The sequence below is a fragment of the Microtus pennsylvanicus genome, chromosome 13, assembly GCF_037038515.1.
Source record: "Microtus pennsylvanicus isolate mMicPen1 chromosome 13, mMicPen1.hap1, whole genome shotgun sequence".
Taxonomy (NCBI): Eukaryota; Metazoa; Chordata; class Mammalia; order Rodentia; family Cricetidae; genus Microtus; species Microtus pennsylvanicus.
This window is the reverse complement of record NC_134591.1, coordinates 23,291,891-23,318,058: the sequence shown is the minus strand read 5'-3', so window position 1 is coordinate 23,318,058 and position 26,168 is coordinate 23,291,891. Positions and strand designations below refer to the sequence as shown.

General features: G+C 44.5%; 1 protein-coding gene across 1 annotated transcript in view; it reads right to left on the bottom strand.

Moving 5' to 3' along the window:
* Positions 1 to 6,456: 6,456 nt before the first annotated feature.
* The window catches only part of Sh3gl2 (SH3 domain containing GRB2 like 2, endophilin A1), a 169,781-nt gene continuing 150,069 nt past the window's right edge, over positions 6,457 to 26,168 (bottom strand). Inside the window, exons 4-9 of the mRNA XM_075945392.1 lie at positions 17,773 to 17,916; positions 16,784 to 16,917; positions 15,110 to 15,268; positions 12,983 to 13,086; positions 10,242 to 10,372; positions 6,457 to 8,184 (exon numbers count right to left, since the gene is read on the bottom strand). Of these exons, the coding sequence (XP_075801507.1) occupies positions 7,985 to 8,184; positions 10,242 to 10,372; positions 12,983 to 13,086; positions 15,110 to 15,268; positions 16,784 to 16,917; positions 17,773 to 17,916 (872 nt within the window). The 3' untranslated portion in view covers positions 6,457 to 7,984. The remainder of the gene's footprint in view (positions 8,185 to 10,241; positions 10,373 to 12,982; positions 13,087 to 15,109; positions 15,269 to 16,783; positions 16,918 to 17,772; positions 17,917 to 26,168) is intronic.

Sequence of the window (26,168 nt, the reverse complement as noted above, 5' to 3'; positions counted from 1 at the left end):
TTAGTACAGCCAGAGCAGAGAGATACAGCAATTGCTCTGGGAGAATGTCTTCATATTGAAGGAAGAGTTTGACAATTCTGGCAGATACTAGGGAAAAATAAATATCAGTGAACCAGTCTCAAAAGCGTTGAACTGAGACTGGGTGTGAGACAGACCAGTGTCAACTGGAAAATACTTACTGTCATGGGGAGGGCTACCTTGTGACTTTCAGTCGAGAACCTGGAGACTGTCTTACATACTGCTGGTCTCCTCTGCAGTGGACCAGGGGAGGATGCTGGAGCCACGCTGCACAGAGTTCCTAAGGAAGGCATGAGATTGACAGAGGGGAGCATGGGATAGTTCTCCAGATGGAGGCCTGTGTGGGTAGGCGGTGGGCCCGCCAGGCCTGGTTGTGCCCCTGTCATTTATCCATTGAACTAAAATGCCTCACATTTTATACTTTAAAGCATTGCTCACTTCAAGTTTCCTGAAGATGGAGGCAGCAGGAAGAGCTGACTGCACACACACACACAAACTCATTGCACATAAATTACGCCCCCACAAAATGGCTTTGAAATGACTCCTAAGAATACCACTTACATGAGAACGGCTCTCATAGGTTCAAATGTTTGAATACTTGCTCCCCAGTTGGTGGAACTGTTTGGAAGGGAATAGGAGGTGTGACTTTGGAGGAGATGTGCCATGCCACCGCAGGTTGAAGTTTCAGAATCCCATATCATTTTCCAGGTAGCTCTCTCTGCCTCCTACTTGCTGATAAGGACATAAACTCTCAGCTACTGCTCCAGCACAATGCCTGCCTGCTGCCATTGTCCCCATCATGATGGTCATGGGTGTAGCCTCTAGAAATAGAAGTCCCAATAAACTCTTCTAGAAGCTATTTTGGTCATGTCTCTTTGCCACAGAAGTAGATAAGTAACTAAGACGTATGCTGCATGTAACTTTTCTGATTGCCTCTGCAGACAGAGTTTCTTGAAGGTTCAAGATTAAATCATCTGAGGGTCAGCAAACAAAGGGCACAGGTAATGATCCAGTTCAGAGTAGGGTAATTCTAATGTAGTCACTAGGCAGTCACAGTTAAAATGGCTGAATAATTACACCAGCTGGTCGGCAAAGGTGAATATTAGAAAAACAGAGATATCATTTCCTTCCTGAAGATCATCTATTTCACTGGCTATCAGTTGGACGCTAAGATCTACCAGAAACAGCCGTTAAAGAAAGGGGTGATATCTTGAGCAGTGTATCAAGGAGAAGGGAGATTTTAAGTTCTGCTGCTATAGCAAAACCATACAATTATTAGAGGTATTTGTTAAACTTTTTAATGGATTAATTAATATGTGTATTTTGACCACCAGAGGGCAATGTAGGCCCCATGAAACTACTCAGGAAAATGAATCAGGAAGGGTGTGGGAGGAATGTAAAGACTACATGGTAATCAAGCAACGCCCAGTGCATGTTTATAGTGCATCAACCTGCCCAGGTTTCACCAAATACATAAACTCCCTTACTCACCTTCTTGCCGGTTCCTTTATAAGTCTGGTTCTCTGATGTTTCTACAAGAGACATAACTGTCACTTCTGGTGTCAAGAACCTGTGCACTCTGCAATGCTTCTCTCTGTCATCCCATGGGAAACACTTGCATGACAGGGTGAGATGAATCTTCCCCGCTTGGTTGCCAGCACATTCTAGGTTTTCTTCTATCACCAATCAATTTCCCAGGATGAGCCAGATTTACTTAAGAGTGTAGCTATGTTGACCACTGGCATATGAGTACAGGATGGGACAGGATCCCTGGATAACATGTAGACCCCAGAGCATCTCTAGTTGACAGAGATTCAACTAGATACAACAGAGATTCTAGTAGCAGAATCACTATTGTCAGCATGCAAGATTAGGAAGGCTTCTGTTTAGCATGTACTAGTGGCATGTACTCTTGGGATACTAACACAAATTGTGTGATGAATTGGTCCAGATCAGAAAACCAAGAGTTCGATGGGAAGTATGGCCCTACTGTAGCCATTCCTTTCTCTGGTTCCATAACAAGATACGAGTGATCAAGAAAGCATCCACAAATGATTGCAAGGTGGGAAGATAGGCAGCCATTCAGCACATGTCTGCCACCAGTGTGTCTTAGGTGTGTGGGACCTCTTTGGGTGAAGGTGGAAATACCTGTGTAAAACCATATTGAATCAATCCGTAGACATGACTGCTTTGAGAAGTCAAAGTAAAATGGTCAGCAAATAGTACCCTGCTAATTTAAGATATTTGTATATAGTCCAGTGTTTCCCAAACTTGCTGGAATCTGGGAGTCTCTTGGGAAAGAGCTACATGTCTGTCTTAGTTGAGGTTCCTGTTGCTGGGATAAAACATCACAACCAAAATCAACTTGGGGAGGAAAGGGTCTATTTCGTCTTATGGCTATAAGAGAAATCAGGGCAGGAACTCAAGGCAGGGGCCTAGAGGCAGGGACTGATGCACACGTCATGAAGACATGCTGTTTACTGGTCTGCTCAGCCCGTTCTTCTATACCCTGTGACCACCTCTTAGGGAAGGCACCACCTACAATAGGCTGGGCCCTCCAACATCTATCACTAACTATGAAAATGGCCCACAGCTTGCTTTCAGACCAATTTTACGGTGGCATTTTCTTAACTGATTTTTCCTCTTCCCAAATAGCCTGTGTCCAGTTGACATGAAAACTGACTCAGACTCTCCTGGGCACACTGAAGTAGCTGACAGAGTGGGAGGGACTGAAGCGGTATTCTCAGGTCTGCAAAAGCTGCCTACATTCCCCTCAGATTTCTGAAAGTTTTAGTTGATGTGTGAGCACAAAGAAAAATGTAATTGGAAAATAAGGGAACAGTGTGTTTGGTTTTCTCGTCATTTGACACTGACTCAGAGTGAGATTACTGTTTTGTGCAGAGGCTGGCTGTTAGTTCCCCCTTGGGGCTACAACAAGACTCCATAGGTACTTTCCCATGACTGCATCTCTTAAAGCTGAAGGGAGGCTTTGCTGGCTGGACCATGGCTGGGGTGCACACAGCTCTTCTGAACTCCTGTTGTATGTAGGCCATGTACTGTCCCTGTTGCATCTGACTTGGTCACTGTGTTGTGCTGCTGATGGCTCTTTGCTACTGGTAGATATTTTCAGCTAACTTTGTATCTGAAAAATTGTCAAGAGTTTGTAAGATGCCACAAAGTTAAAGGCATGCAGAATTACACTTTAACTTTTGGTCAACTTTGATCAATATGAAATTTCATATAAAACACTGTTACAGTATTGCTGCCATTTCCCTTCCCAATGGAAAGCATGTGTGTTTTCTTTTGTAATTTGAATTATCAACTGTCTCCTATCCTGTGTGTGGTAAATAGTAGTTTTATATTATTAGCCTCACCACAAAATTATTTTCAAAAAGAATTTATACCTCTTTGGCATTAGTTGGACACATGCTGTGGTCCACACTTCCATACTGTAAAATTAGGAAGGTACTTACGACTTTACATCCCTGTTCTCTCCTGACCACAGAATAAACCTGTGGATCTTGTACAAAAACCATGTGCCCAATGCTGGCTTTCAAGATGAATGCATTTACTAGGAACTACCTTGTTTGTTTACTCTATGGTTTTCTAGAGTGATGGGATATTTTAAAGAATATATTTAATAAGTAGAAATATTTAAATAATTACTCCCAAAAATAAAAATAGAAACATTGCCTTGTCCTGAGAGATCTGAGATAATGCATTTGCATGGGAGCAAATAAAGGTGTTACTGTGGCTTACTTGGCAAGTTATGGCAGCGGTATGGCTTGAAACAAGTTTTCTTATATATGCCACAGATCAAGTTTATATTCCAGTGCTTTATCTGTATACTATATTTAAATCAATTAAAATGTCACAATTGCCATTTTCTAAAATGCTTGGTGTTCATGTGTGTGCGGTGTGATGGCACCCCAGGGGTTTAACCTCGTGTCATTCTTTGGGCATCATCTTTCTTTGTGTATGTGTGTGTGTGTGGCGGGGGGACTGCACATATGTATTTATGGGTGTGTGTGGAGACGCATATAAAGACCAGAGGTAACCTCAGAGGCTGTTCCTCAGAAACTGTCCACCTTATTTTTTGAGGTTGGTCTTTCACTGGGACCCAAGGCTGGCAGGCTAGTCAGCTCCAAGAATCTGTTATCTTCACTTTCTACCTTCCCAGTGCTGGGATTCCATGCAAGTGGAACCACACTGACATCTTACCTGGGTGCTACAAGTAGAACTCAGGTCTTCATGTTTACATGACAAACCTTTACCAACTAAGCATTTCCTCAGCCATATTACCTTTTACCATAACTGTATAAACTGCATATTTTAAGCTAAGTTCAGATCCCAATCACCCATGTTAAAGAGGCAGGCACTGTGGCACACACCCATAATCTCAGGGTTGGGGAGGTGGAGACAGGCAGATCCCTGGAACTCCCTAGCTAGCCTGTCATTCAGATAGCCTAGCCAAACTGATGTGTTCTAGGTAGTAAGAAAGACCATCTTTTTAAAAAATCAAGTGGAGAACAGGTAAGGAAGAAACCCAACACTTACCTCTGTTTTTCACACACTTGCACATACATGAATGTGGATACATACATACCCCATAAATAAATAAACAAATGGAGCCTGAGAAATAAAGTAATTTTAGCAATTTCATGTGCATAGATTAAACACTTTTGTCATGCATAGCTTTAGAAGCAAAGTACAGGGAAGTCTTATAGGTAAAATAAGAATAGTGAGGTAGAATACAGGGAACAAAATGGCTTGCTTTTCCAGGAGGGGACAGGGAAGCATGGGAGAAATTGGGGGTGTGTGAAAGAGAGGGCTCTCCCAAAGGAAGCAAGCATGATATGTCATATAGAAGCCTACAACAGCACATACCAGCTTTTAAAATATAAGTGGAAAAATAGTAGAGCACGTGTAAAATAAAAGGGGGGAATATTGAGGGTTAAAGGATTAAGTGATGCTGGGAACAGGAGAACGACCCCACATGAATAAACAATGTTACTCCCAGAAGGCATGGGTTAATCAGTGAAAACTGCAGTACAAGGCCCAGGGTAGTGCATAGAAGATATTGGTCATGAAGGCACAAGGGTCTCCAAACAATTCATTGTCCTTGGCTATTCACCATAGCTTCATGGTCAGACTCTGTTACTGAAGACACAACACAGTTTTGGCTGCAGTACATAGAAAAATCCATCTCCAGCTGGCATGCAGAGTTCCTCCCTGCTGGCTAGCTTTCACAGTGCCACAAGGTATGATTCAGCCTTCCAGAGGAGAAAGGACATCAGTGGCCTTATGTAGTGATGGGCCCTGCATGATGTAATATCAGTTTATAGGCAAGATGTGCCAGTGGTGCGGCGGTGGTACCAATGTCATTGGGCAGCCAATCATTTTCTAATTAGAACTGAGGCCTTTTCGAAAGGAGGGAATTTCATGCTTTGTACTTTTAATTGTGGTCAAAAACCCATATCTGCTGAGGTAACAGGCCCTAGGTTGAAACCTATTATTATTACTTTTCTCAATGGTCATGCTGTCAAAATGTCTCCTAAATATTTATGTTTATACCAGCTGCAGTTGACAGTAGTTAATACAGAGATCACCAATGATCAAAGTGCTTAGCCCTAAATGTGACATTTGTTTAACACATCAGGAAACATCATGGAAGTGGAGCCAGAGAGAATGCATGAGCCAAGGATGTAGGGGAAGCTGTGAAATACATGATAAGGTTATCTCAAGTCTGACCTCACTACACCTGTGGGAACCTGCACCAGATCTACACAAGATCAAGCCAACCAAAATTCTACATGGATGGGTGAGTGATCTCCAGGCCCCACCTCTTACTGAGGAGCTAATAGCAGTAGATAATTGCTGGAGAAGGGAGAATCCTTCTTTTTGGGAAGACGTGGCTACTGGTAGGTTCCCCATGCTCCAGTGCACGGTCCCATACCCACACACATGGTAACACTAACTGGATTTAAAGATTTGAAGCTGGTCGAAAGGTATGTTGGGGGGACACTTGAGGGGCTGAAGGAGGGACTAGGAAATAGAAATGATATTTTGCTATACACATACATAAAATTAAAAGTAAAAGAATATTAAAAACAAAAAAGCCAAATGTCTAGCCAACATATTTTATTTCCTCTTTTTAACAATGTGTTCTCCTGCTTACATCATAATTTGTTAAGTCAGTAACTTTCTTTTCTTCCTCATCCTCTCCCCCAAGTTCATATCCTTCCTAGAATTACTGCTGCCAGTGCCTAAAGTAGCACATCTCTTGTTTCTGGAACTTCTCCTTTGCAACAAGCTGGAGAGGAGGTGGGGACCAGGTCTGGATTGGCTGCATTCGCAGGCAATGGAGACCACAGGAGTCTTAGTCCACCCACTGTCAGACCAAGGAACTGACAAAGAAGGAAGAGGCAGCACCCTCTGTTTCGTCTTCAGCAGCATTTATTGGAAACAGCAATGCTTCCCATGGGTTAGTTCATACATGAAGCAGGAAGATTTGCCTTTCACTCCACATGATCCACTACCTCAAGTGGCACATCAGAAGCAGCACAATAAACCTCAGAGAGAGCCTGTACAGCTAGATAAATAGAACTCTGGGTGCCTAACGGGACTTCCACGACTGAAGGGAGAACAAGAACCAGAACAAAATCCAACACTGATCAGCTTGCACAGCACTGCACACACGAAATGAAGATGCAATAGAAGGGTTAAAGTAATGACTAAGGTGGGAAAGGGATTTTATATGCAGCCACATACCTTCAACTGCTAAGCACAAAAATCATCTTTATTTGGTCCTCATTGAGGGCAGAATATACACAAATGATGTTCAAGGAACACAAACAAGATAAAAGTGGGAAGGAGCAACAGTCACTATGTCTTGTTCTATGAAGATGTGGGAAATGCTTACTAGTGTTTCTCTCCTATGTCTTTGTGGCAAAGGGACTCAGGAAGTGGACTGATTCCTGGGCAAATAAACAGAGAAGGGAAGACAGCTGTTCCCCCTTCCTGTATTCTTCAGAAATGGGCTACGTATATACACAGCTTCTGTACAGCAAGGAATCTGAGCTTGGACATCAGATTCTTCCCAATTCATCTTGGAGAATTTTCTCTTTTCAGACAATATACAGAATGCTCACCAACTCACTCAGAAATAAATGGAAACCCCCTCCACAGTGCTTGAACAGTGGGGAGGGAAGAAAACTGGCATGTCTCAGAAGTAGGAGTAGATGATAGATAGATAGATAGATAGATAGATAGATAGATAGATAGATAGATAGATAGATAGATGATAAACAAAAATATGATAGAGAAATAGATATAGATGACGACAAAAGATAGATAGATAGATAGATAGATAGATAGATAGATAGATAGATAGATAGATAGATAGATAGATAGATAGATAGATGTAGGAGAACAAAAGTGCTTTGAACAATTAATACTTCTGCTGAGGGCATCAAAAGCCCAAGTTGCTTAGACCAGCAGACAATTTGCTGGTGGGAGATGTTTTTGTAAAGAATTCTGTGACTCACATTTAGGAAGGAAAAGTGCAACAGAAAGGACTTTCTCCTCTGTACATGGAGAACACGAGACCCTGAGAGGGCCCCTGGGTGAGAGACAATATCTTCAATGAGGAGAGTTTCTCTGTGATGTGGCTCGTGTGTATATTGTCAAAAACCACAGCCTCCTGAGAACTGGGTAAAGAGCAGTTCTGGGACCACTGGCTAGTCTCCAGGTGTTTTAAAGCATAGGCCAGGCCCACTGGCTCTAAAAGATACCGTCTATCACCGGGTCTCCTGTAGGAGCACACAGGTCAACCCAGGACACGTGTGGGCTTGGTGACTCATCCACTGCGGCCTGCACTCATGATGTGTTGGAAGCGGCATTACCAAAGCAGTGGTTAAACGTAACTATCTGGGTCAGAAAGAGGTGAGCCAGCCAGCGTAGGATCCTAATGGGGCAGAGCGACCAGAATTTCTACATAGTTGATGGGGAAAAAGCCAGACTGGCCGTGAAGCATCCCCTCGTACCAGTTCTCATCAATCTGATTAGTGAGTGTGATGATATCACCCTCTTTAAAGCCCAGTTCCCCTTCATTTTCAGGTTCAAAGTCATACAGGGCTCGGCAGCAGGGCTGATCCATCTGGACACCTGAGAATCAGAGGCAGAGAGAACATTAAGAAGTCACGGGGTATTTAACCAGCGGCACACACTGCCTGCTCCACCCACCAGCTTTCTGCCCCCTTCCCAGTCACTCATCTCCCTTCTCATCCTCGTCTTCCTTGGGCATCCACTACCAGGGCATCCTTGTCTCCTACCAGCTTTCCTCTGTTCCGAAAGCTGTTCCTATGTAGAGCTTTATGAGTTGTTGAACATTCTTGGTTGCTATTTCCAGTATGAAAATAATGGTTACATGTCTTTTTGTGGTAATATAACAGAGTTCATCAGGTTTATCTTCCTGATAATGCTGAGAGATGGGGAGACAATGGCGTAAGAGTTTATAATTAAATTAAGATTAATTACAGACATGGTCAAATCTATTCATCTTAGTACTTTTAAATATCTTCAGATTCAGAATAGTATAATTAGCTACAGACAATATTCTAAAACCTCAGCTTTCATTCTTTAACAACTCCAGATTACTGAGAACTGCAGTAACAATAGAAAGCCCTAGGCCCAGGGTTTCTCTCTGTTGGACCTGGCTCGAGCATTTCATTGACTTCTACATGCAAAATTATAGTTAACAGAAGTTGTCTTAAATGTTTGTGTCATTAAATGATAAAAGCTTTAAAAATCATAGTCTGTGTTTGGTAAATTGGTGTGTAATAAACACACATGAGTACTGTGTAAGAGCCACAGCCTATAAGAATGATGTAATATATATTGGATAAATTAATGAAAAATGGACTGTATCCTAAAAGGGATCTATTTTAAATGCATAAACATGAATACAGCATGCACACAAATACAAATATAGGAAAGTACTTATGGGTCCAACACTAGCTCAATGTCTTAAAGGGGAAACAACACACTTTTTTTTAATTTATAGAAGTCAGCAAGTGGAAAATGAAATGTATGCCTTGTTTCTGGGTGAGGAAAAGTACAATCATAGATAATTCTCATGATGAACTCCAGGGCCACTGATGTGTGGGCCCCACACGGGCAACACTGGGCACTCCGAGCTATGCACAGAGCTCAGACTTCACCTTCTTCCCCTCTTCATGACGGCATGTTATAAAGAGTTTGCTACTGCACTAAATCAGTCTCTGGAGACAAAGGAGAATGGGATAGAGCTGCACATCCCCAACATCCATACTCAGGGTCAGACGGATTCCTCCTTCTCTAACCTAGACAATCTCACAGCAGGAAATGCCTGAAGAGAAAACCTGGGTCTGATTTGTAAGTGGGTAGTTGGGACCGATAACAGTGATGGAGAGACTGAACTAGTGGGTACAATCAATGTTCCCGAGGGGAAAATGTGGCTGTCATCATGCTGTCCACAGTTCACAGAATGATGGACTGGTCTACAGGAGAGAGTAGACAGAAAACACAGCAGGAGTTGAGGATTGTAATCTATCCATCTGCAGATACAATCAGGCAATGCTTCCTGGAGCTACCGTCTGTGGGTGATAGGGGAAGTGTGTGCACGCACAGCCCAGAGGCATTCCGTCTCCTTAGCAGACTCACAGAAGGAGGGAAGGGAAGGAGAAATTAGGGCATCGTTTAAAACCACAGATTTGGGGGGGGGTGAAGGACAACTAAGTGTTAGCTGGGTGGTGGTGGCATACACTTTTAATCCCAGCACTTGGGAAGCAGAGGGCAGAGGCAGGTGGATCTCTGTGAGTTTGAGGCTAGTACAATCTATAAAGTGAGCTCCAGGAGAGCAAAGGCTATACAGAGAAACCTTGTCTCTAAAATCCATATGAAGAAAAAAATATAACTAAGCATCATGGGAGGTCCTTGATACTAGAACATGAGAGGAAACACGAAGCCGAAAACGTTTCAGAGAGAAGGGAGAGAAAGCGGGATGATGCGGCAAGAATGGCAATGTCCGTGAGCTGAGCTTCGACCAGACAATCCTCTCACGAGGAGTGGCTTGCTGTGCAGCTCTTGTGCAGGGGAAACAACGGGATGCTCTGAATATTCTCAGCATCATCTGAGTATGCTCAAGCCCCAGGAAAAGGGATCTGTAGCCTTCTGCTGCTTACCTCCAGGTTTGGGTGTGCCGGTGTGCGAGAGACCCCCGTTGGGCTGAGTACTGTCTCCAGTGGCAAACTCTAGGCTCATTCGAGGTTTTGGCTGATATTCCCTTCTGGGCTGAGACGAAGCTTGTCTTATTCTGTATAACAAAGACAAGAGGTGACAGAGGATTATATAGCCAATTAAAAAGTAAACAGAAAGGCAGTAATTTCCAGGAACTGCCAGGCCCACTTGGAAATCTGCTAGGTGAGTTCCCAATAGAACATCCCCATTGTCTCAGTGTGTGGGTGCACCCCTCGTGGTCCTGAGTTCCTTGCTCGTGCTTCGTCTCCTTCTGCTCCTGATTTGGACCTTGAGATTTCTGTCCGGTGCTCCAATGTGAGTCATTGAGGAAGAATGGGAACTCAAGAACAATCGCAGTGGGTTTTTGATCCTACTGCACGTACTGGCTTTGGGGGAGCCTAGGCAGTTTGGATGCTCACCTTAGGAGACCTGGATAGAGGTGGGCGGTCCTTGGGCTTCCCACAGGTCAGGGAACCCTGATTGCTCTTCGAGCAGATGAGGGAGGGTGACTTGATCGGGGGAGGGGGAGGGAAATGGGAGGCAGTGGCGGGGAGGTGGCAGAAATCCTTAATAAATAAACAAATTAAAAAAAAAAAAAAGAAATCTGCTAGGACCTAATGGACAATGTACTGAGAACCCTTGGTCTCCCAGGGGCATGCAATGTGTTCCTGGGGAAGCTTCTCCTTCACCTTGTCCTCATGGTCTCCATTCTTTCTCTCAAGCTCCCACTCGCACATTCAGAGCAGTTTATGCTAATGTGTACCATGTTAGGGTCAGGGAGATAAATGTGCACAAGACACAGTTGCTGCCCCAAAGCAGCGTGTGCTGCAGAAGGGAGAGAGCGCCGCTGACCACTACAGACAAGAGTGTTGTTATTCTAGGACCTCCACAAAGAGCTCAGATTACATGGGGCCGAGGTTAGAGGTTTGGAGAGTTCACTTATCCATGAAGAAGGTGAAAAATAGTTTTGGGAGGGAGAGCACAGGTCTACAGAAGAATACGTGAAAGAAAGCTATTCCATGCAGGATGTGAGAAGGTTTGGAGGTCCGGTGGGAGGGATGGTCATGGGCAGATAGGAGTGAGCAGACAGAGGAGGAATAAAGACACGAAAGATATGGGAAGCCCGTGCATTCTGCCCATCACCAGATCGTTCCCATTTTTAGGTATTCAATAAGACACATATATTTAAATTTAAGGTGCGGAAGGTTGAGTGTACGACAATTCTAGAATTATACCTATTTCAAACATGTTTGATATGGACAAAAGGAACAAATTCCCTTCGTTTTCAACAGATGTGAGAGGCACAGAGTGTTGCTGTAGTGTTCCAATAGGTGGATTTTAAGCCTTTCCATTAGAGATGCTTCAGTGTTAGGCACACATCCACAAAAGTGCATCGAAGATTTTATACCAAAAAAAATTAAGTGAAGAAAGATTCTAAGGAGAAGGGAAGACCAGTTAGAACAAAGTGGAAAGCAGGTGACACTTCCTGGATGCAGCAAGGGACCGGAGCCTTCACTGGACATTCAGGCACTGATCACCCAGGGGAGTTTACTCTGGACATGATTTTAAAAATAAAGGCTGCTACAAAATCCTTTGAAGTAATTATTTAGCAAAAACCAATACTCCTTCATCTAGCTAAATGAAGAAAGAATAGTAAGGTCCCTGGTTAGCAATAAGGTCACCTGGCTAAACAAAGTATGATTACTAAGGCCCCTGCCTCATGACGGTTCATGTCAACATTCTTTTGATGCTACAGTGATGCGTAAGGGATTCCTGAGCAATAGAAACCACACTCCACACTCTGGTGTTTTCTTAGACTGGTAACGTGTAGTGTAATGTCCTCTCACAGTTCCAGGCACCACAAGTCCTGCTTCGCCATGTAATCACAGTCTAGACCACGTACAGTCTTCAGTAGACTCAGTGCTAAGCTATGTTGTTCTGGAGGTGAGGGGTACTAAACCCCTTTCCTTTATGAGAATATAATTCAATCTGATGTTGGTCAAGGTACACCTGTATTATATAGTACAGGGTTATAGCATATATGCTTTTAGGCTATACCTCACAACTCTTTATATTTATGGTTGTGAGCCTAGCCTTTAACGGCTGAGCCATCTCTCCAGCCCCCTCACAACTCAAAAGAGTCCTGTTCACATAGAAAAACTAGTGCAGCTCACTGCGATGAGACTGAACAGGCACAGGAAAGAAGTATTCTCTGAAAGTGGACAGCTGTATTATCATTCAAGAAAAAACAAGAATGAAAAGACACAGGCTTCCAAACAGGCTCTGCTCGCCTGTGTGCCCCATCCTTGGCCATTACATCATCTTCCTGAGTGCACAGTGCCGCTCATCTGTTAGGACCACAGATCTCTTTCAAAATGTTCCTATGCGTGGCAGCCATAAAGAATATTACTCAGGAGATCCCAGGAGCTATGATCAACAGAACTCTGCTGCACCATCCCTGGCAGCAAATATATAATTTATACATCAGCATCTCATAAACACAGGATTTGAGTCCGAAGAAAGCAAGACAAGGAACAGTGCAAACTAAAATCAGGCAGTCAGCTTGCGGTCCCTGTGCTGGATCAGCCAGGACATTGGCGGTAGCTCATCTCTAAATACTCTTTCATTCCCGTTTCTCTGCACATCATTTTCCAGCAGCTGAGACCCCCAGGGAAGTGTAACTTACCTTTCCTCCAGCCTGACAGTGACTTGTTGCAGGATCTGTACTGCTTGTTTGTGGTATTCCAGCTGGGCTTGCACAAGGGCAGAGAGCTGGCTCACCTGTTCAATCTGCAGAATGGGGACACCATGCTTCAGTTAGTAGGCTATGGTCTTGGAGCAGTGTACAACATGCAGCCTGCCACGTGCCATGATCACACATGGCTCTTCCGGTTCTAAGTTGATTTAGGATCTGAGGACATCCTTATACTTAGGACCCTGCATGTAGAGCCATAAGGAGAAGCAAAGAGTACCCTTGAGAAGGTCTCACTGCTTTCACTAAGCAGTTTTGTGCTTAACTATAAACTTTCTGGATAGGATGTGGCTTCTTTCACTGAGGTTCTATAGAAGAAAGATTGAGTAACTAGAGGACTCTTGGCTTCTTGCCTGCAACAGCCAACATGAAATCCAAGCATCACTTTACATTCTAATAACTGCTGGTAATGAAAAAGAGGAAAATTGATTTCTCACTTCGGCACCATGGGATGGAATAAATCTTTTGACCTCTTAGCCTGATTCTAATGGCATTTAAAGCTAATTATTGAACACTCTAAGTGGCCTAACTTTTAGGAGTCTTGTGCAGAGAACTATCTGAGTAGCAGCCTCCGAGCCAAGAAAAGCAATGAATGTCATCCTAGGAGTTTGAGGGTGCAGGAGGAGGGCCCAGGGTACAAGGACACACACTGATTTAAGTTTCCTACACTGGAGTGATTAGGTGTCATCTGTAGACATCTCTAGATGATGAGGATTACGTGTGTTCATCACACCTTCCCTGCCTTTTAAGAGGTAAACCAATTAGGTAATGTGGTAGCTAATTTTGGATGACAACATGGCTAATTTAAAGGATTCTCAAAAGGTTAGCGAAGCATGATCTCTTGAGCCAGTCAGTGGAGACGCTTCCAGGCTTCCAGACTAGATTTGCATTTGAAACGGAGGATTGACCGAGAATGAGCTGTGCATAGCTAACATGGTACACTGCCTAGTCCATTGAGGGTCCAAATAAGGCAACCGGCAAAAGAAAGAGTCTCCTCTCTCCTGGGGCTGAAGATTCCGTTTCTCTTGCCTTTCGACATCAGAACTTCCAGCTCTCCATCCCTAAGACTTGTTCTCTACGTCTGCTAGGTTCTCTAGCCTCTGGCCACAGAATGAATTAGTCCATCACCAGCATTCATTCTTAGCCTTTAGACTCGGCCTGCAGAATGTTTCCAACTTTTCTGGTGTCCCAGCTTCCAGGAGGTATATGAAGGACATATGACCCTCGATCATCTCCCTAACGGTGAATTTTCTTTTCCTAACTGATCTCCAGTGAAGCATACAACACCTATACTGCCTGCATCTATAGCCCTGTGCTTTTCTCTGAAGATCCTTGCCAATGCAAGTGACGAGTATGGAAAATTCTGCAATCGTCATGGCTGAATTGATGGGTTGGAAGGTGGATATAAACTATGACAGCAAGACCGGCTTTTCCGATGCCTACATGTGTGAAAAAGGAAATGACTGTTCAGGTATCTTCACAGCTGGAAGAACTTAACAGAATTTAATGTCTCAAACCATGAAAGATAATTCAGTACTTTGAAGATGCCGAAACAACTTTGAAACCACCCAACCATGCCTGAACATGGTACCGATGCCATAATCATCAATTTCAATTTGTATGTCTTTATCGACAAAAATGCCAACCTCACTTCCATATATTGGCCATCTTTATAATTTTGGATACAAATTTCTCCATGTACTTTAGTTGTCATTCTTAACTGCAGGTAAATGTGCTTTATATTTAAACTATAGTTTGTAAGATGCTGGATTTAAAAATGGGTTGTCATAGGCATTCTTTATCTCTGCACTATTGGTAATACTATAAAGTTCATTAATATACAAAGTTCTGGTCAAATCAAACCTCCAAGATAAAGAAGGAACTTGCCATTTCTATGTCTACTTTATAACAAATGATTCAAAAGAAGCAAGCATCCATGTGTAACCAGTGTAACCACTCAGTGTAACCAGACAGGAGCTTGTTACGCGATGTATTTTTCAACGCATCAGTGCTGTGCCTGTATGATAAAATTCAGTGAAAACCCAGAGAACAGTGGCTTACATCCATCTCCAAGAGATTAAACATGCTTGACTCGGCGATTTCTTTAGATTCATCGAATTTCTCCAGCGCCTGGCGAAGTTCTTCATCTGGGATCTTGCCTTGTCGTTTCTTCTTGTAATCAAAGTCCAAGCGCCGGCCTTCCAGCTTTTTCAGGTGATGCTGAAAAAGTAAGGGCAAGAAGATGCTTCAAAAGGGCAGCCTATGGAAAAGGTCTGCTTGTGCCTCATTTCCCTTCCATCCTGAGTAGCCTCCAAAATGAATCTGGCTGTGTTTGATACTGGATCTCACCAGAAAAATAAAGACACATGCATCAGGAAAGGTACCATGTCAAAGGGTTAACTGCGGACTGGCACAATTACAAATAATTCAGAATGAGAACTGAATCATGAAATGACAAGTGTCCTTTTGATTTGGCATTCCCAAGCCAGAGCCAAGTTAAACTAGTCCTCCTCTTCCAAATGACAAGAAGGGGCTGTGAGTATGCATGTCCCACATATTCCTCCTCAAGAAAAGGGTCCACACAAGAGTCCACAACCTACCTTCTTCAAGAGAAAGCAGGGGAAAGCCCCCTTCTCTGAAGTAATCATGGAAGAAATGATATTCTTCTTTTTTGACTAATCTAGTTCACCAAAATCACCTAATGTGTCAATTGAGAATATAGACCCCTGACTACCTGAGTCAGAACACACAGGGCTGAGCCTAGGAATCCACATCTCAGCACAGGCCCCCATTGACAGAGGTGGCTTTTAGGGGGCAGATGACTTAGCTTTAAACCTCTCCGTGGACAGGTGACAACTCAGTCACAAATGCAAACTGCAAGTGACCTTGGAAGAGATTTCATAAATGCTCTCCCCACAACCTGCTTCAATCCCTACCCACATCTGCAATGGGGTTTCCAGCGTTTCTAGGGACTGAGTTAAGAAGTTTGTTTTTTTTTTCTTAAAGATCAATAGCAATTTTTTCCTTAATAGTTGTAGTATTCTATGACTAACAGGAAAGAGAAAAGAACGGCTTTTCCTTGTTCCTAGTGTGTATGGATGAGGGAAGAAGATAAATAAAACAGTCAGGAGTAGTAAAGCCTGGGAAGCGAGGGACGGGTGATATTCCACAGCCCTCCTTGCCATGTCTCCTAACCTCAGCTAGTGCTCTTATCCTAGCTACCTGGTTTCCTCCTAGGCAGGACTGTTCTTAAAAAGTATTTGAACTCACAGTCAGAGGAAAAGCCAGTTGAATTCATCAGAAATAGCTCAGCTGTTCTGTGTGCTTTAGAAAAGGTGGTTATGTCTTCCCAGTTCCAACAACAATCATGAAAATGTCTAAGAGTGATATAGTAGCTACTTATTCAAGCTAACAGAAAGTACAATTACTATTTAAGGGACGCATCAGCACAGCCCATCATTCACGTTAACAAATTACAAATTCCCAGTTAAAGGACTTCTTTAGGTAGAAAAGAAGTGGTGTTTTAACCGGGAAGTTAAACCCAGAGGAGTGGATACAATGCCCAGGGGAGCAGCGGAGCTGCAGCTGTGACATCAGGTTGAAGCCTTCCGTCTTTGGTTCCTTCCATCTTGCGGGGGCTGCTGGGAATTCATGTGCCCGCTGCTGTGCCACCCAGTAAGTGCCGCCTGAACAAATGAGAACCTGCGTGGGTCTGAGAAGACGAACCGCACAGACCTGAATCTCCCTCAGATCTTTGTCGTGGAGGTTCTGAAGGGGGTCGATGAAGTTCTGCTTCACCTCCATGTCCAAAGAGTCCTTCACCTCCGAGAGCTCCCTCATGGCTTCTCCTACCTCACCAAGAGCCGGACCTGAGAAGGGAAAGTGAAGACATCATGCCATGAAGAACAAAGATGAGGTGGCTTTGCAATAGCGGCCTTCAAGCTGACAATGTAAGGGCTGTCTCTGTCCTATTACGACAGCAGGGACAAAGAGAGAGACCATGAAGCTCGTAAGTAACAGTGGATTTTCTGTTTCCCTGCAGACCATTCTGACAACTAGGTCCCACAGCACTTTCCAGGAGGAATACCCCTCCTTACCAATAACACAACGCTTTACTCGGAGCAGCTTTTGGAAGGCTCTCTGTCCTCCATGATTAGTGCTAGTTCTCAGCAATATGAAATCAGATGCAAGTCAACGCTTTTTAGCAGAAGCAGACACCAAGCATGGGGAACTAGGGTCCAGAAAGACCCCACATCAATGGGGAGGGCTGAAGGCAGAAGGTGCTTAGGGTTCTGAGAGCCAGAGGAGAAAGCAGATGGAATAAATGGTATTTTGCCTGGGGCAGTAGAATCAGGTACCACATACAAATGAGCAGCAGATTAATCAGAGAAAGCCCAGGGGGCAGGGTGGCAAATCATGCTGATTGTGACTGCTCACTCTGTCTGCAAACCCAGCTCCTGCCAGATATACCCAGCAAAGTGCCAAGACATCTGGGCATGTCTGCCAAAACTGTTGTCAAGGCTGGGGTCCCTTTAGAGGAAGAGGACAAAAGCCCTTAGACAATTCACTTTAGATATTAGCAATCCTAAAATCACATTTAGCCCTCATGTGTATAATCTGAAAGTGAGAATTAAAATATAAAATAGCTGAATAATGATCTCTAGAGTCGCTTCTTCTCAGCACTGTAACCTCCACGGGGAGCTACAATGACAAAGGCTATTTACCAAAGTTGCAATCATCGCCCAGCTCCCTGCCGAACTTGAGCATGGCCTCTGCCAACAGCGCTTCTGCCTGAGGATAGCCTGGCCCCTTCTCCTGGCCACGGATTTTTGACATGGTGTTGATCATGCTGAGCTTCGCTCTGGAGGCTTAAGAAAAAGACAGAAGATCCTTTAGATGCAAATAACACCACATGAGAGGAACAGGCCTGACAGGACAACCCAACCTCAAACCAGCCTGCACGCCCTCTCAGCTCCTAAGGCTGCACCTTTGCTGGGCGCACAGTCTTTGCATACAATTCATGGGCAACCAAAAATGCAACTCCAATCTTTTCCTTAAAACCCAAGCAGAATTTCCCAGCAAGGCAAAGCATTGGTCTCGATGAGGCAGCACCACGGGCTCGGATTGCTGTCCCCCATCTTCCCATCCTCACTGCAGTGACTCTGGAGGCTTGGCTGGCTATAAAGAGCATTCTGGAAATACCTGGACTATATGCTCATCTCCAAGTTTTGTTCCTGTTTAATATCTCAGCTCAAGGAGTCTGTGGGTTAAGATAAGGAATGATGGTGAACTCGAGAAGTGTGGACCTGGGCTTCGTTTCACTTACAACAAGTATAAAATAAAACAATTTCCAAAGTCATTTCTCAACTAGGAATAAAATACCATATTCATTAAAATATCTAATTACTTATCTTAAACATTTCAGCTGACGATTGGTTTGGACTCTCAAAGATTACATCTCGATTCTTTTTCTATTTTTACTTTTACAGGAAGGTGCCTGGAAAGTAGTCCCAGTTTTAGTGGAGGGAGTGTTTTAGTAACACACTACTGAAGACTACAATTTGACTGGCTCTAGGTGTATTACTCATTATCAGAGTTGATTATACATTAACCTTGGATTGCGTCTACAGTGATAGCTGCACAAAAACCCTCGAGGAAATCACAGCTGAAAGTCAAAGTACTTCTAGCATTTGGAGACTAATATTTGACCTTAAACATACAGTTCAAATAGGCTTTTATTTACACTTTGGGCTTCCAAGGCATAGAGTGGCAGTGAGAAAAGTTATCCGTATTGACAAAGGTTATAGTGACCTGAAGACAAAGTCTGTCAAAAGAGCAATTAGAGAGAAGTGTTTGTACTGCAATGAGTCACCGAGACAGGGCCCACAGGGAGGGGCACTGCAAACAAAAGTGCCCACAGGAAAGCACCATTGAGCTTTGAACCATAGAGCATGCGGCAGCAAGTGACACTAAGGTCACATGTAAAGCTGGACAGCCCCACAAAACACAAAATTTTTCTTTTATTTACCTCAAGCTTTTATAGAAAAGTATATAAAACATGTTAAATTTGAGGAAGTTGAAGTGCTTCATAATCCCCTATTCATTGGAGCAGACCTGCGCAGCTTTTCTGCAGGCAGCCAGGGCTGAGACCCAGGAGAGGGATCCTGCTGCATGGCGTTCACAACAGTGGAAGGAGTCAGCGAGAGGGTTGCAGCTGCTGAGTGCAGCATCAGTGCTAGGACAGACGCTAGACAGCCTGTATGAGATGTGACAGCTGAGGGCTGCTTCAGTGCTAGGACAGACACTAGACAGCGGTCATGAGATGTGACTGCTGAGGGCTGCATCAGTGTTAGGACAGACACTAGACAGCCTGTAGGAGATGTGACTGCTGAGGGCTGCATCAGTGCTAGGACAGACACTAGACAGCGGGCATGAGATGCAGCAGCTGAGGGCTGCATCAGTGCTAGGACAGACACTAGACAGCGGGCATGAGATGCAGCAGCTGAGGGCTGCATCAGTGCTAGGACAGACACTAGACAGCGGGCATGAGATGTGACTGCTGAGGGCTGCATCAGTGTTAGGACAGACGCTAGACAGCCTGTATGAGATGCAGCAGCTGAGGGCTGCATCAGTGCTAGGACAGACACTAGACAGCGGGCATGAGATGCAGCAGCTGAGGGCTGCATCAGTGCTAGGACAGACGCTAGACAGTGGGCATGAGATGTGACTGCTGAGGGCTGCATCAGTGTTAGGACAGACACTAGACAGCCTGTATGAGATGTGACTGCTGAGGGCTGCATCAGTGCTAGGACAGACACTAGACAGCCTGTATGAGATGTGACTGCTGAGGGCTGCATCAGTGCTAGGACAGACACTAGACAGCGGGCATGAGATGTGACTGCTGAGGGCTGCATCAGTGCTAGGACAGACGCTAGACAGCGGGCATGAGATGTGACTGCTGAGGGCTGCATCAGTGTTAGGACAGACACTAGACAGCCTGTATGAGATGTGACTGCTGAGGGCTGCATCAGTGTTAGGACAGACGCTAGACAGCCTGTATGAGATGTGACTGCTGAGGGCTGCATCAGTGCTAGGACAGACGCTAGACAGCCTGTATGAGATGCAGCAGCTGAGGGCTGCATCAGTGCTAGGACAGACACTAGACAGCCTGTATGAGATGCAGCAGCTGAGGGCTGCATCAGTGCTAGGACAGACACTAGACAGCCTGTATGAGATGCAGCAGCTGAGGGCTGCATCAGTGTTAGGACAGACGCTAGACAGCCTGTATGAGATGTGACTGCTGAGGGCTGCATCAGTGTTAGGACAGACACTAGACAGCCTGTATGAGATGCAGCAGCTGAGGGCTGCATCAGTGCTAGGACAGACACTAGACAGCCTGTATGAGATGTGACTGCTGAGGGCTGCATCAGTGCTAGGACAGACGCTAGACAGCCTGTATGAGATGCAGCAGCTGAGGGCTGCATCAGTGCTAGGACAGACACTAGACAGCCTGTATGAGATGTGACTGCTGAGGGCTGCATCAGTGTTAGGACAGACACTAGACAGCCTGTATGAGATGCAGCAGCTGAGGGCTGCATCAGTGCTAGGACAGACACTAGACAGCCTGTATGAGATGTGACTGCTGAGGGCTGCATCAGTGCTAGGACAGACGCTAGACAGCCTGTATGAGATGTGACTGCTGAGGGCTGCATCAGTGTTAGGACAGACACTAGACAGCCTGTATGAGATGTGACTGCTGAGGGCTGCATCAGTGTTAGGACAGACACTAGACAGCCTGTATGAGATGTGACTGCTGAGGGCTGCATCAGTGTTAGGACAGACACTAGACAGCCTGTATGAGATGTGACTGCTGAGGGCTGCATCAGTGTTAGGACAGACACTAGACAGCCTGTATGAGATGCAGCAGCTGAGGGCTGCATCAGTGTTAGGACAGACACTAGACAGCCTGTATGAGATGTGACTGCTGAGGGCTGCATCAGTGTTAGGACAGACGCTAGACAGCCTGTATGAGATGTGACTGCTGAGGGCTGCATCAGTGTTAGGACAGACACTAGACAGCCTGTATGAGATGCAGCAGCAACAACACACACAAAAGGGAAATGGAGGACCCCAGAACACAAAGACAGGGTGAACAGAGAGAAAGAAGCAAAGTGGACAGTAGAGAGTCACAGCAATGATATCCTAAGAGGTGGCCACACCACCTCATATTGCCTTGTCCATGTTGAACACCTTTTAAGAACATTGGTTATTGATTTAGAGTTATGTTTTGGTTTTATTAAGATCTGCTTTTCAGAAGTAATGTTAAACAGTTTGATATGTTGCTGCTGACTTTCAAATTCTTTTTGAATGTTGTTACATTATATGGAGCTTTAGTATTTTACTAATTACTTAAGAACATATTGATACATTATACATCTTCAGGAAAAGGAAGAAAGCCATAGATTTTATTTCTTCAAAATCTCTAAAAACTTCTACATCCTTATGTTTGAAGAAATTGTCTTTTATATTCATTTATGGACTCACTGAATTCTTAAGAAGCTTGGATCTATAAAATGTGTGTCCTTGAAAAATATCATCAGACTGCTAAACTACCACCCAGCAATGCCGGCAAAATTGCTTAAAAATGCTTTTCTAAAATAGTGACTTAAAAAAAAACTGACAACGAAACTAGGAAACAAGAAGAGAAGTCATTCAAAGCCTTATAATGTTATCCTTGCCTGGTTGCTGCACCAAATTATTTATGAGTCTGGAACCTTAAATTATTTCTCCACTAAGCTGACCTGACTCCTCCCCTTCACACTATCTCCCCCTCTAAACTCTCCAACCATCCTCCTAGTTCACTTGGTTAATGAATAAACAGACTCCCAATACCATTCTTTCTCCTGATCTATGAAATCAGGACCTGCTATGGCAGCGTGTGTCTCTCCCAGCCAATGCCAGCACAAAACAGCATGTGCTTAACACGCTGGTTATCACAGTGCTAACTCATTTGCTGCAGGCACGGCACAAAGGGCAGCCCTCTGGGAGAAGACAAAACGTGACAACAGTTTTCCCTGAACAGACAGCCTGGTGCTCTGGTTCCCATGACGGAGAGCTTCCTAAGATGTAACAGATGGAAGAGAAAGGGTATGGGGGTCCAGGAGATTTCTTTTAAGGAAAAAACAGCTGACCATGCTGAAGGTAGGTTTCATACAGAGAAGTCAATAACTGGGTTTGTAGCTGGGCAAGGTGTGTGGATGTGTCTCCAGAATAAGAAATCTACTGGAAACAGAACACAAGGACTGTGGCCCACACAGGGGATACCAGAAGGAACCGTAGGACCCCATCTTCAGACAGGGAAAGATGGGTTACACACCAAATGAGAAATAATAGTCACCATATGTACCCATCAGTTGGTATGGTTTGGATATGGATCGCGTTACTGCTCCCCACAATGGTACTATTGCCCTCGCCCAGTCTCTCCTCTTGTCTGGATTGTATGGTCATCTGTTCCAGTACAGGATCCTACCATGGCATGCTGTCATTCTCTGCAGTCTTCACAGGCCAATCTAATGGAGCCCATGTCTTCACAGACTCTGAGCTAAGCAAACCTGTATTTGTTTCGTAGGTGCCCAGTGTCCACTACATCATTATAATCATACAAAGCCGACTTTACCAGCCTGTGCCCTCTATTTCTCAACAGAGAAGCCAATAGCCAGGTTTGCAGCCTTTGAAGGGCAGGTGTGTGGGTATGTCTGCAGAATAAGAAATCAGCTGAAAGCAGAACACAGGGACTGCGGCCCACACAAAGGTCACCAGAAGAAACCGTAGGACCCCAACTTTGAACAAGAAAAGATGGGCTACACAAAATGAGAAAAGATACATTAGAAAAACTGGAGCAATAAATTGAAATGTATTTCAGAAAACATTAAGAAAATAACTTTCAATTAACAATGACATAGAAAGGTCCAATAGTGACGTTTTCAAATGACACCATCAAGGTTTCGATCCTTATTTTTTTACCCAAATTAATTAAAGAGGCAAGCGGCATTTCATTAAGAAAAGTATAAATCAAGAAAAGGGATAGGAATGAAATTTAGGAAATAGGAAATGCAATACAGGGAAACACACACACAACCCATGACAACAAAGAGCCCTCCAGGAGGCCGTGTGTCAGGAGCCACCACAGCTGTGCCAAGTGTGTGGCTCCAGAGTAGGACAGGTTAATGCTGACGTGGGCCTGCTCCCCGTGGTCCCCAGTGGGATCTAACAAACAACGGCATAAACACACTGAGGAACTCATAGGGACAGACACAATCATGGGAGGGCAGGCGAGGAACAGACAGTTTTCACCTTCTGAAATGGGAATCGGCAAGAAGACAGCTAAAGCTGGAAAGAGGAAGCAGGCTCAGTGCAGGACTTAATTCATGACTGGAGATAGAAACCAAACAACCAATGAAAGAAAACACCCAAAACCCAAACAAACAAACAAAAAACAAAACATAACAAAAAAAAAACCCCAAAATCAAAGCCAAAAACCAAAACAAAACATCCAAAACCCAAACAAAACAAAACAAAAAAAACGAAAACCAAAAGCTTTTAAAAAGCAAAACAAAGAACAGTCAAGAGTCTTTAAAATGTTGGTTTTCAGTAGCAGAAATGGGGACAGGGATCTAAATCCTGAGGGTAACTGGAAGTTTTTTAATACAGTACTTTTCGTGTAAATTAACTCTAAATAACATGTTCATAAATTATTTTCCTATAAAAGAAGAAATTAATTAAAACTACTTCCCAGCCCCCGACCCCACCCCCCCAGGAGAACAATTTAGCCATTATCTAGTGGTTGTAGTGGATGAATAGCCATCTGACAGGCTAGCCATGTGTATCTTTGAGGGCCTTCCAAGTCTGACTACAGCAAGTGTTCACTAGCTCAGTGGGCCAGGGGAGAAAAGTTAATGAGGATTGGCATGTAAAATGGGACCAGAAAGCAGCATCAAAGGAAAAGACTTGGTGGATCTATGTGAGGCGATTTTCTGGAAAGACATTTATTGGGTAAATGGCAAGAGCAAAACAGAAAATTAGGATGACCACAAAAGGTAGAGCAACAGCTGTGCTGCTGTGACCCCAGCACAGAGAACAGCTTTCTTTCCTAACTCAAAATCTCTCTACCTTTGAAAGAATATAAATGGGGGAGTCTGGATTGCTACCAACTCCTAGGGTGAGCCCTATACAGCCTCTAGGCTCCTGCTGAGCTTTCTAATTCTGGGCACCGCTGAGGGAAACCCGGGCTCCACACTGAGCAATGCAGCATCAGGCTGGCTCTGCCTGTGGTCAGAAGGAGTGTCCCTGGGAGCCACGGCTTAGCCATCCTAACTCTGCCTGTCCACCAAAGCAGAAACTAGGAAACTAGTAGGGAACGCTCAACAGTTTTACATCTACCGTCTTACATTTAATTTTTATGTCTTAATCCAAATCCAAACAAGCAACCAGGAAGTCAGATGCTTATCAGGTCTTGCCTTCTTTGATGGAAAGCAGTGAACTTTGAACTGGTTTGAAGCTTTGAATTCTTGAAGACACAGGGAGAAGGCCAGGCTGTACATCTTTCTAGCATGTATCCTGAAGATGATCTCATTCTTCAGCAGGCTGTTATCAACATTCAATGATAAGGAGCAAACCGTCTAAGCACAGGTCAGCAGCCTGGATTAGATGGAGGAGCTCTTTCTCCCACTTCCCGTTCCGTCCAGGCTCTTCTGCTGTAAGAGAGCCGCAAAGCTCTCAGGACACACCGTGATCGTGCAGGGAACTGTGTTTCATGGAGTCCCTTTCCCTGAACATTTCCACCTGCCCAGCGATGACTGGTCCACAGCAAGGGTTTGCAAAATGTGTGTGGGGAAGACAAAGTAGCAACAGGAGAGCAGGAAGGCAGGAAAGTGATCATTGGTTGGAGGGGTGAGGGGAGGGGACAAGGGTGTTTTCTTCCCTCTGTGGGTTAAATCACTTCACTGAAAAGTTTCAAATGTTCCTCTGACTGCTTTATTTAGAAGCTTCCCTTTTCAAGTGTCCTCCAGCTTCCCTCTGCGCTGTGAAATGGAGCGTGAGGATGATAGACTCGATTCCCTGTGGTGCGTGCTCTGATGGGCAGCTGGCTGGAGATCAGGAGCACTGTGGGCGGCCTGGCTGGCATTTCCCTCATGGGCATTAGGGTCCACAGTTGCCAGGCCTCAGTCTTAGGACTTCCTTCCTAACCACAGTTAGGATGTAGAATCCACATCCTTCCTGCTTAGTCCACGACGGAGGCCGTCACCCCACACTTCCCTAGGGAGCACCACTTTTGAGGCACGCTATGAAAATCAGCTTAATCACAAAAACTGGGCAATCTTCGTGAATCAGGAACAAACTCCCATTTCCCCCAACCATGAAGACAGTCCACAAGCTGAATTATGAGTCCTAGATCAAAAGAACCAAGACCACAGATCAATTTAAAGTGGTAGCCACTCAAGGGCAGTTGCTCTCACCCTGTGACCCTTATGACAAACTTCTACTTCTAAAAATATTTATGTTACGATTTATTACAGTAGCAAAATTACAGTAATGAGTAGCAACACAAATAATTTATGGTTGGAGACCACCACAAAACGAGGAACTGTGTTAAAGGGTCACAGCATTAGGAAGGTTGAGAACCAAGGCTCTAGAGGCTGAGGCCTGCAGGCTGGGTGAGACAGAGGCCAGTTAACGACACAGGAATCGAAGGCAGTCTGGGCACAGAGCAGCACCCTTTCTCACAGGCATCAAATAATTCAGTTTCTCAGCCATTTCGGAGATCACCCAGGAAGGATTTGTATATCTCCTGTATAGTAAAGTTTGGAATTTCACCACTAGATTGGTTATTTATCACAAATAGATACTTTGAAGCATTCCCCTGTAATGATAAATGACAGAGTATTTGTTAAGCACCTACTCTGTGAGGGCAGCTGTGCTAGTGAGACCTGCTGTCAAGAAGCTTGTCATCTACAGTCACACAGTCCCTCAATGACATGAGGCAGGAAGTGGCCCACACTCTAAGGCATTTACACCACAGAGAAGAGCACAGCAAGGCTGGGAGGCCCATGAAGCGAGTGCT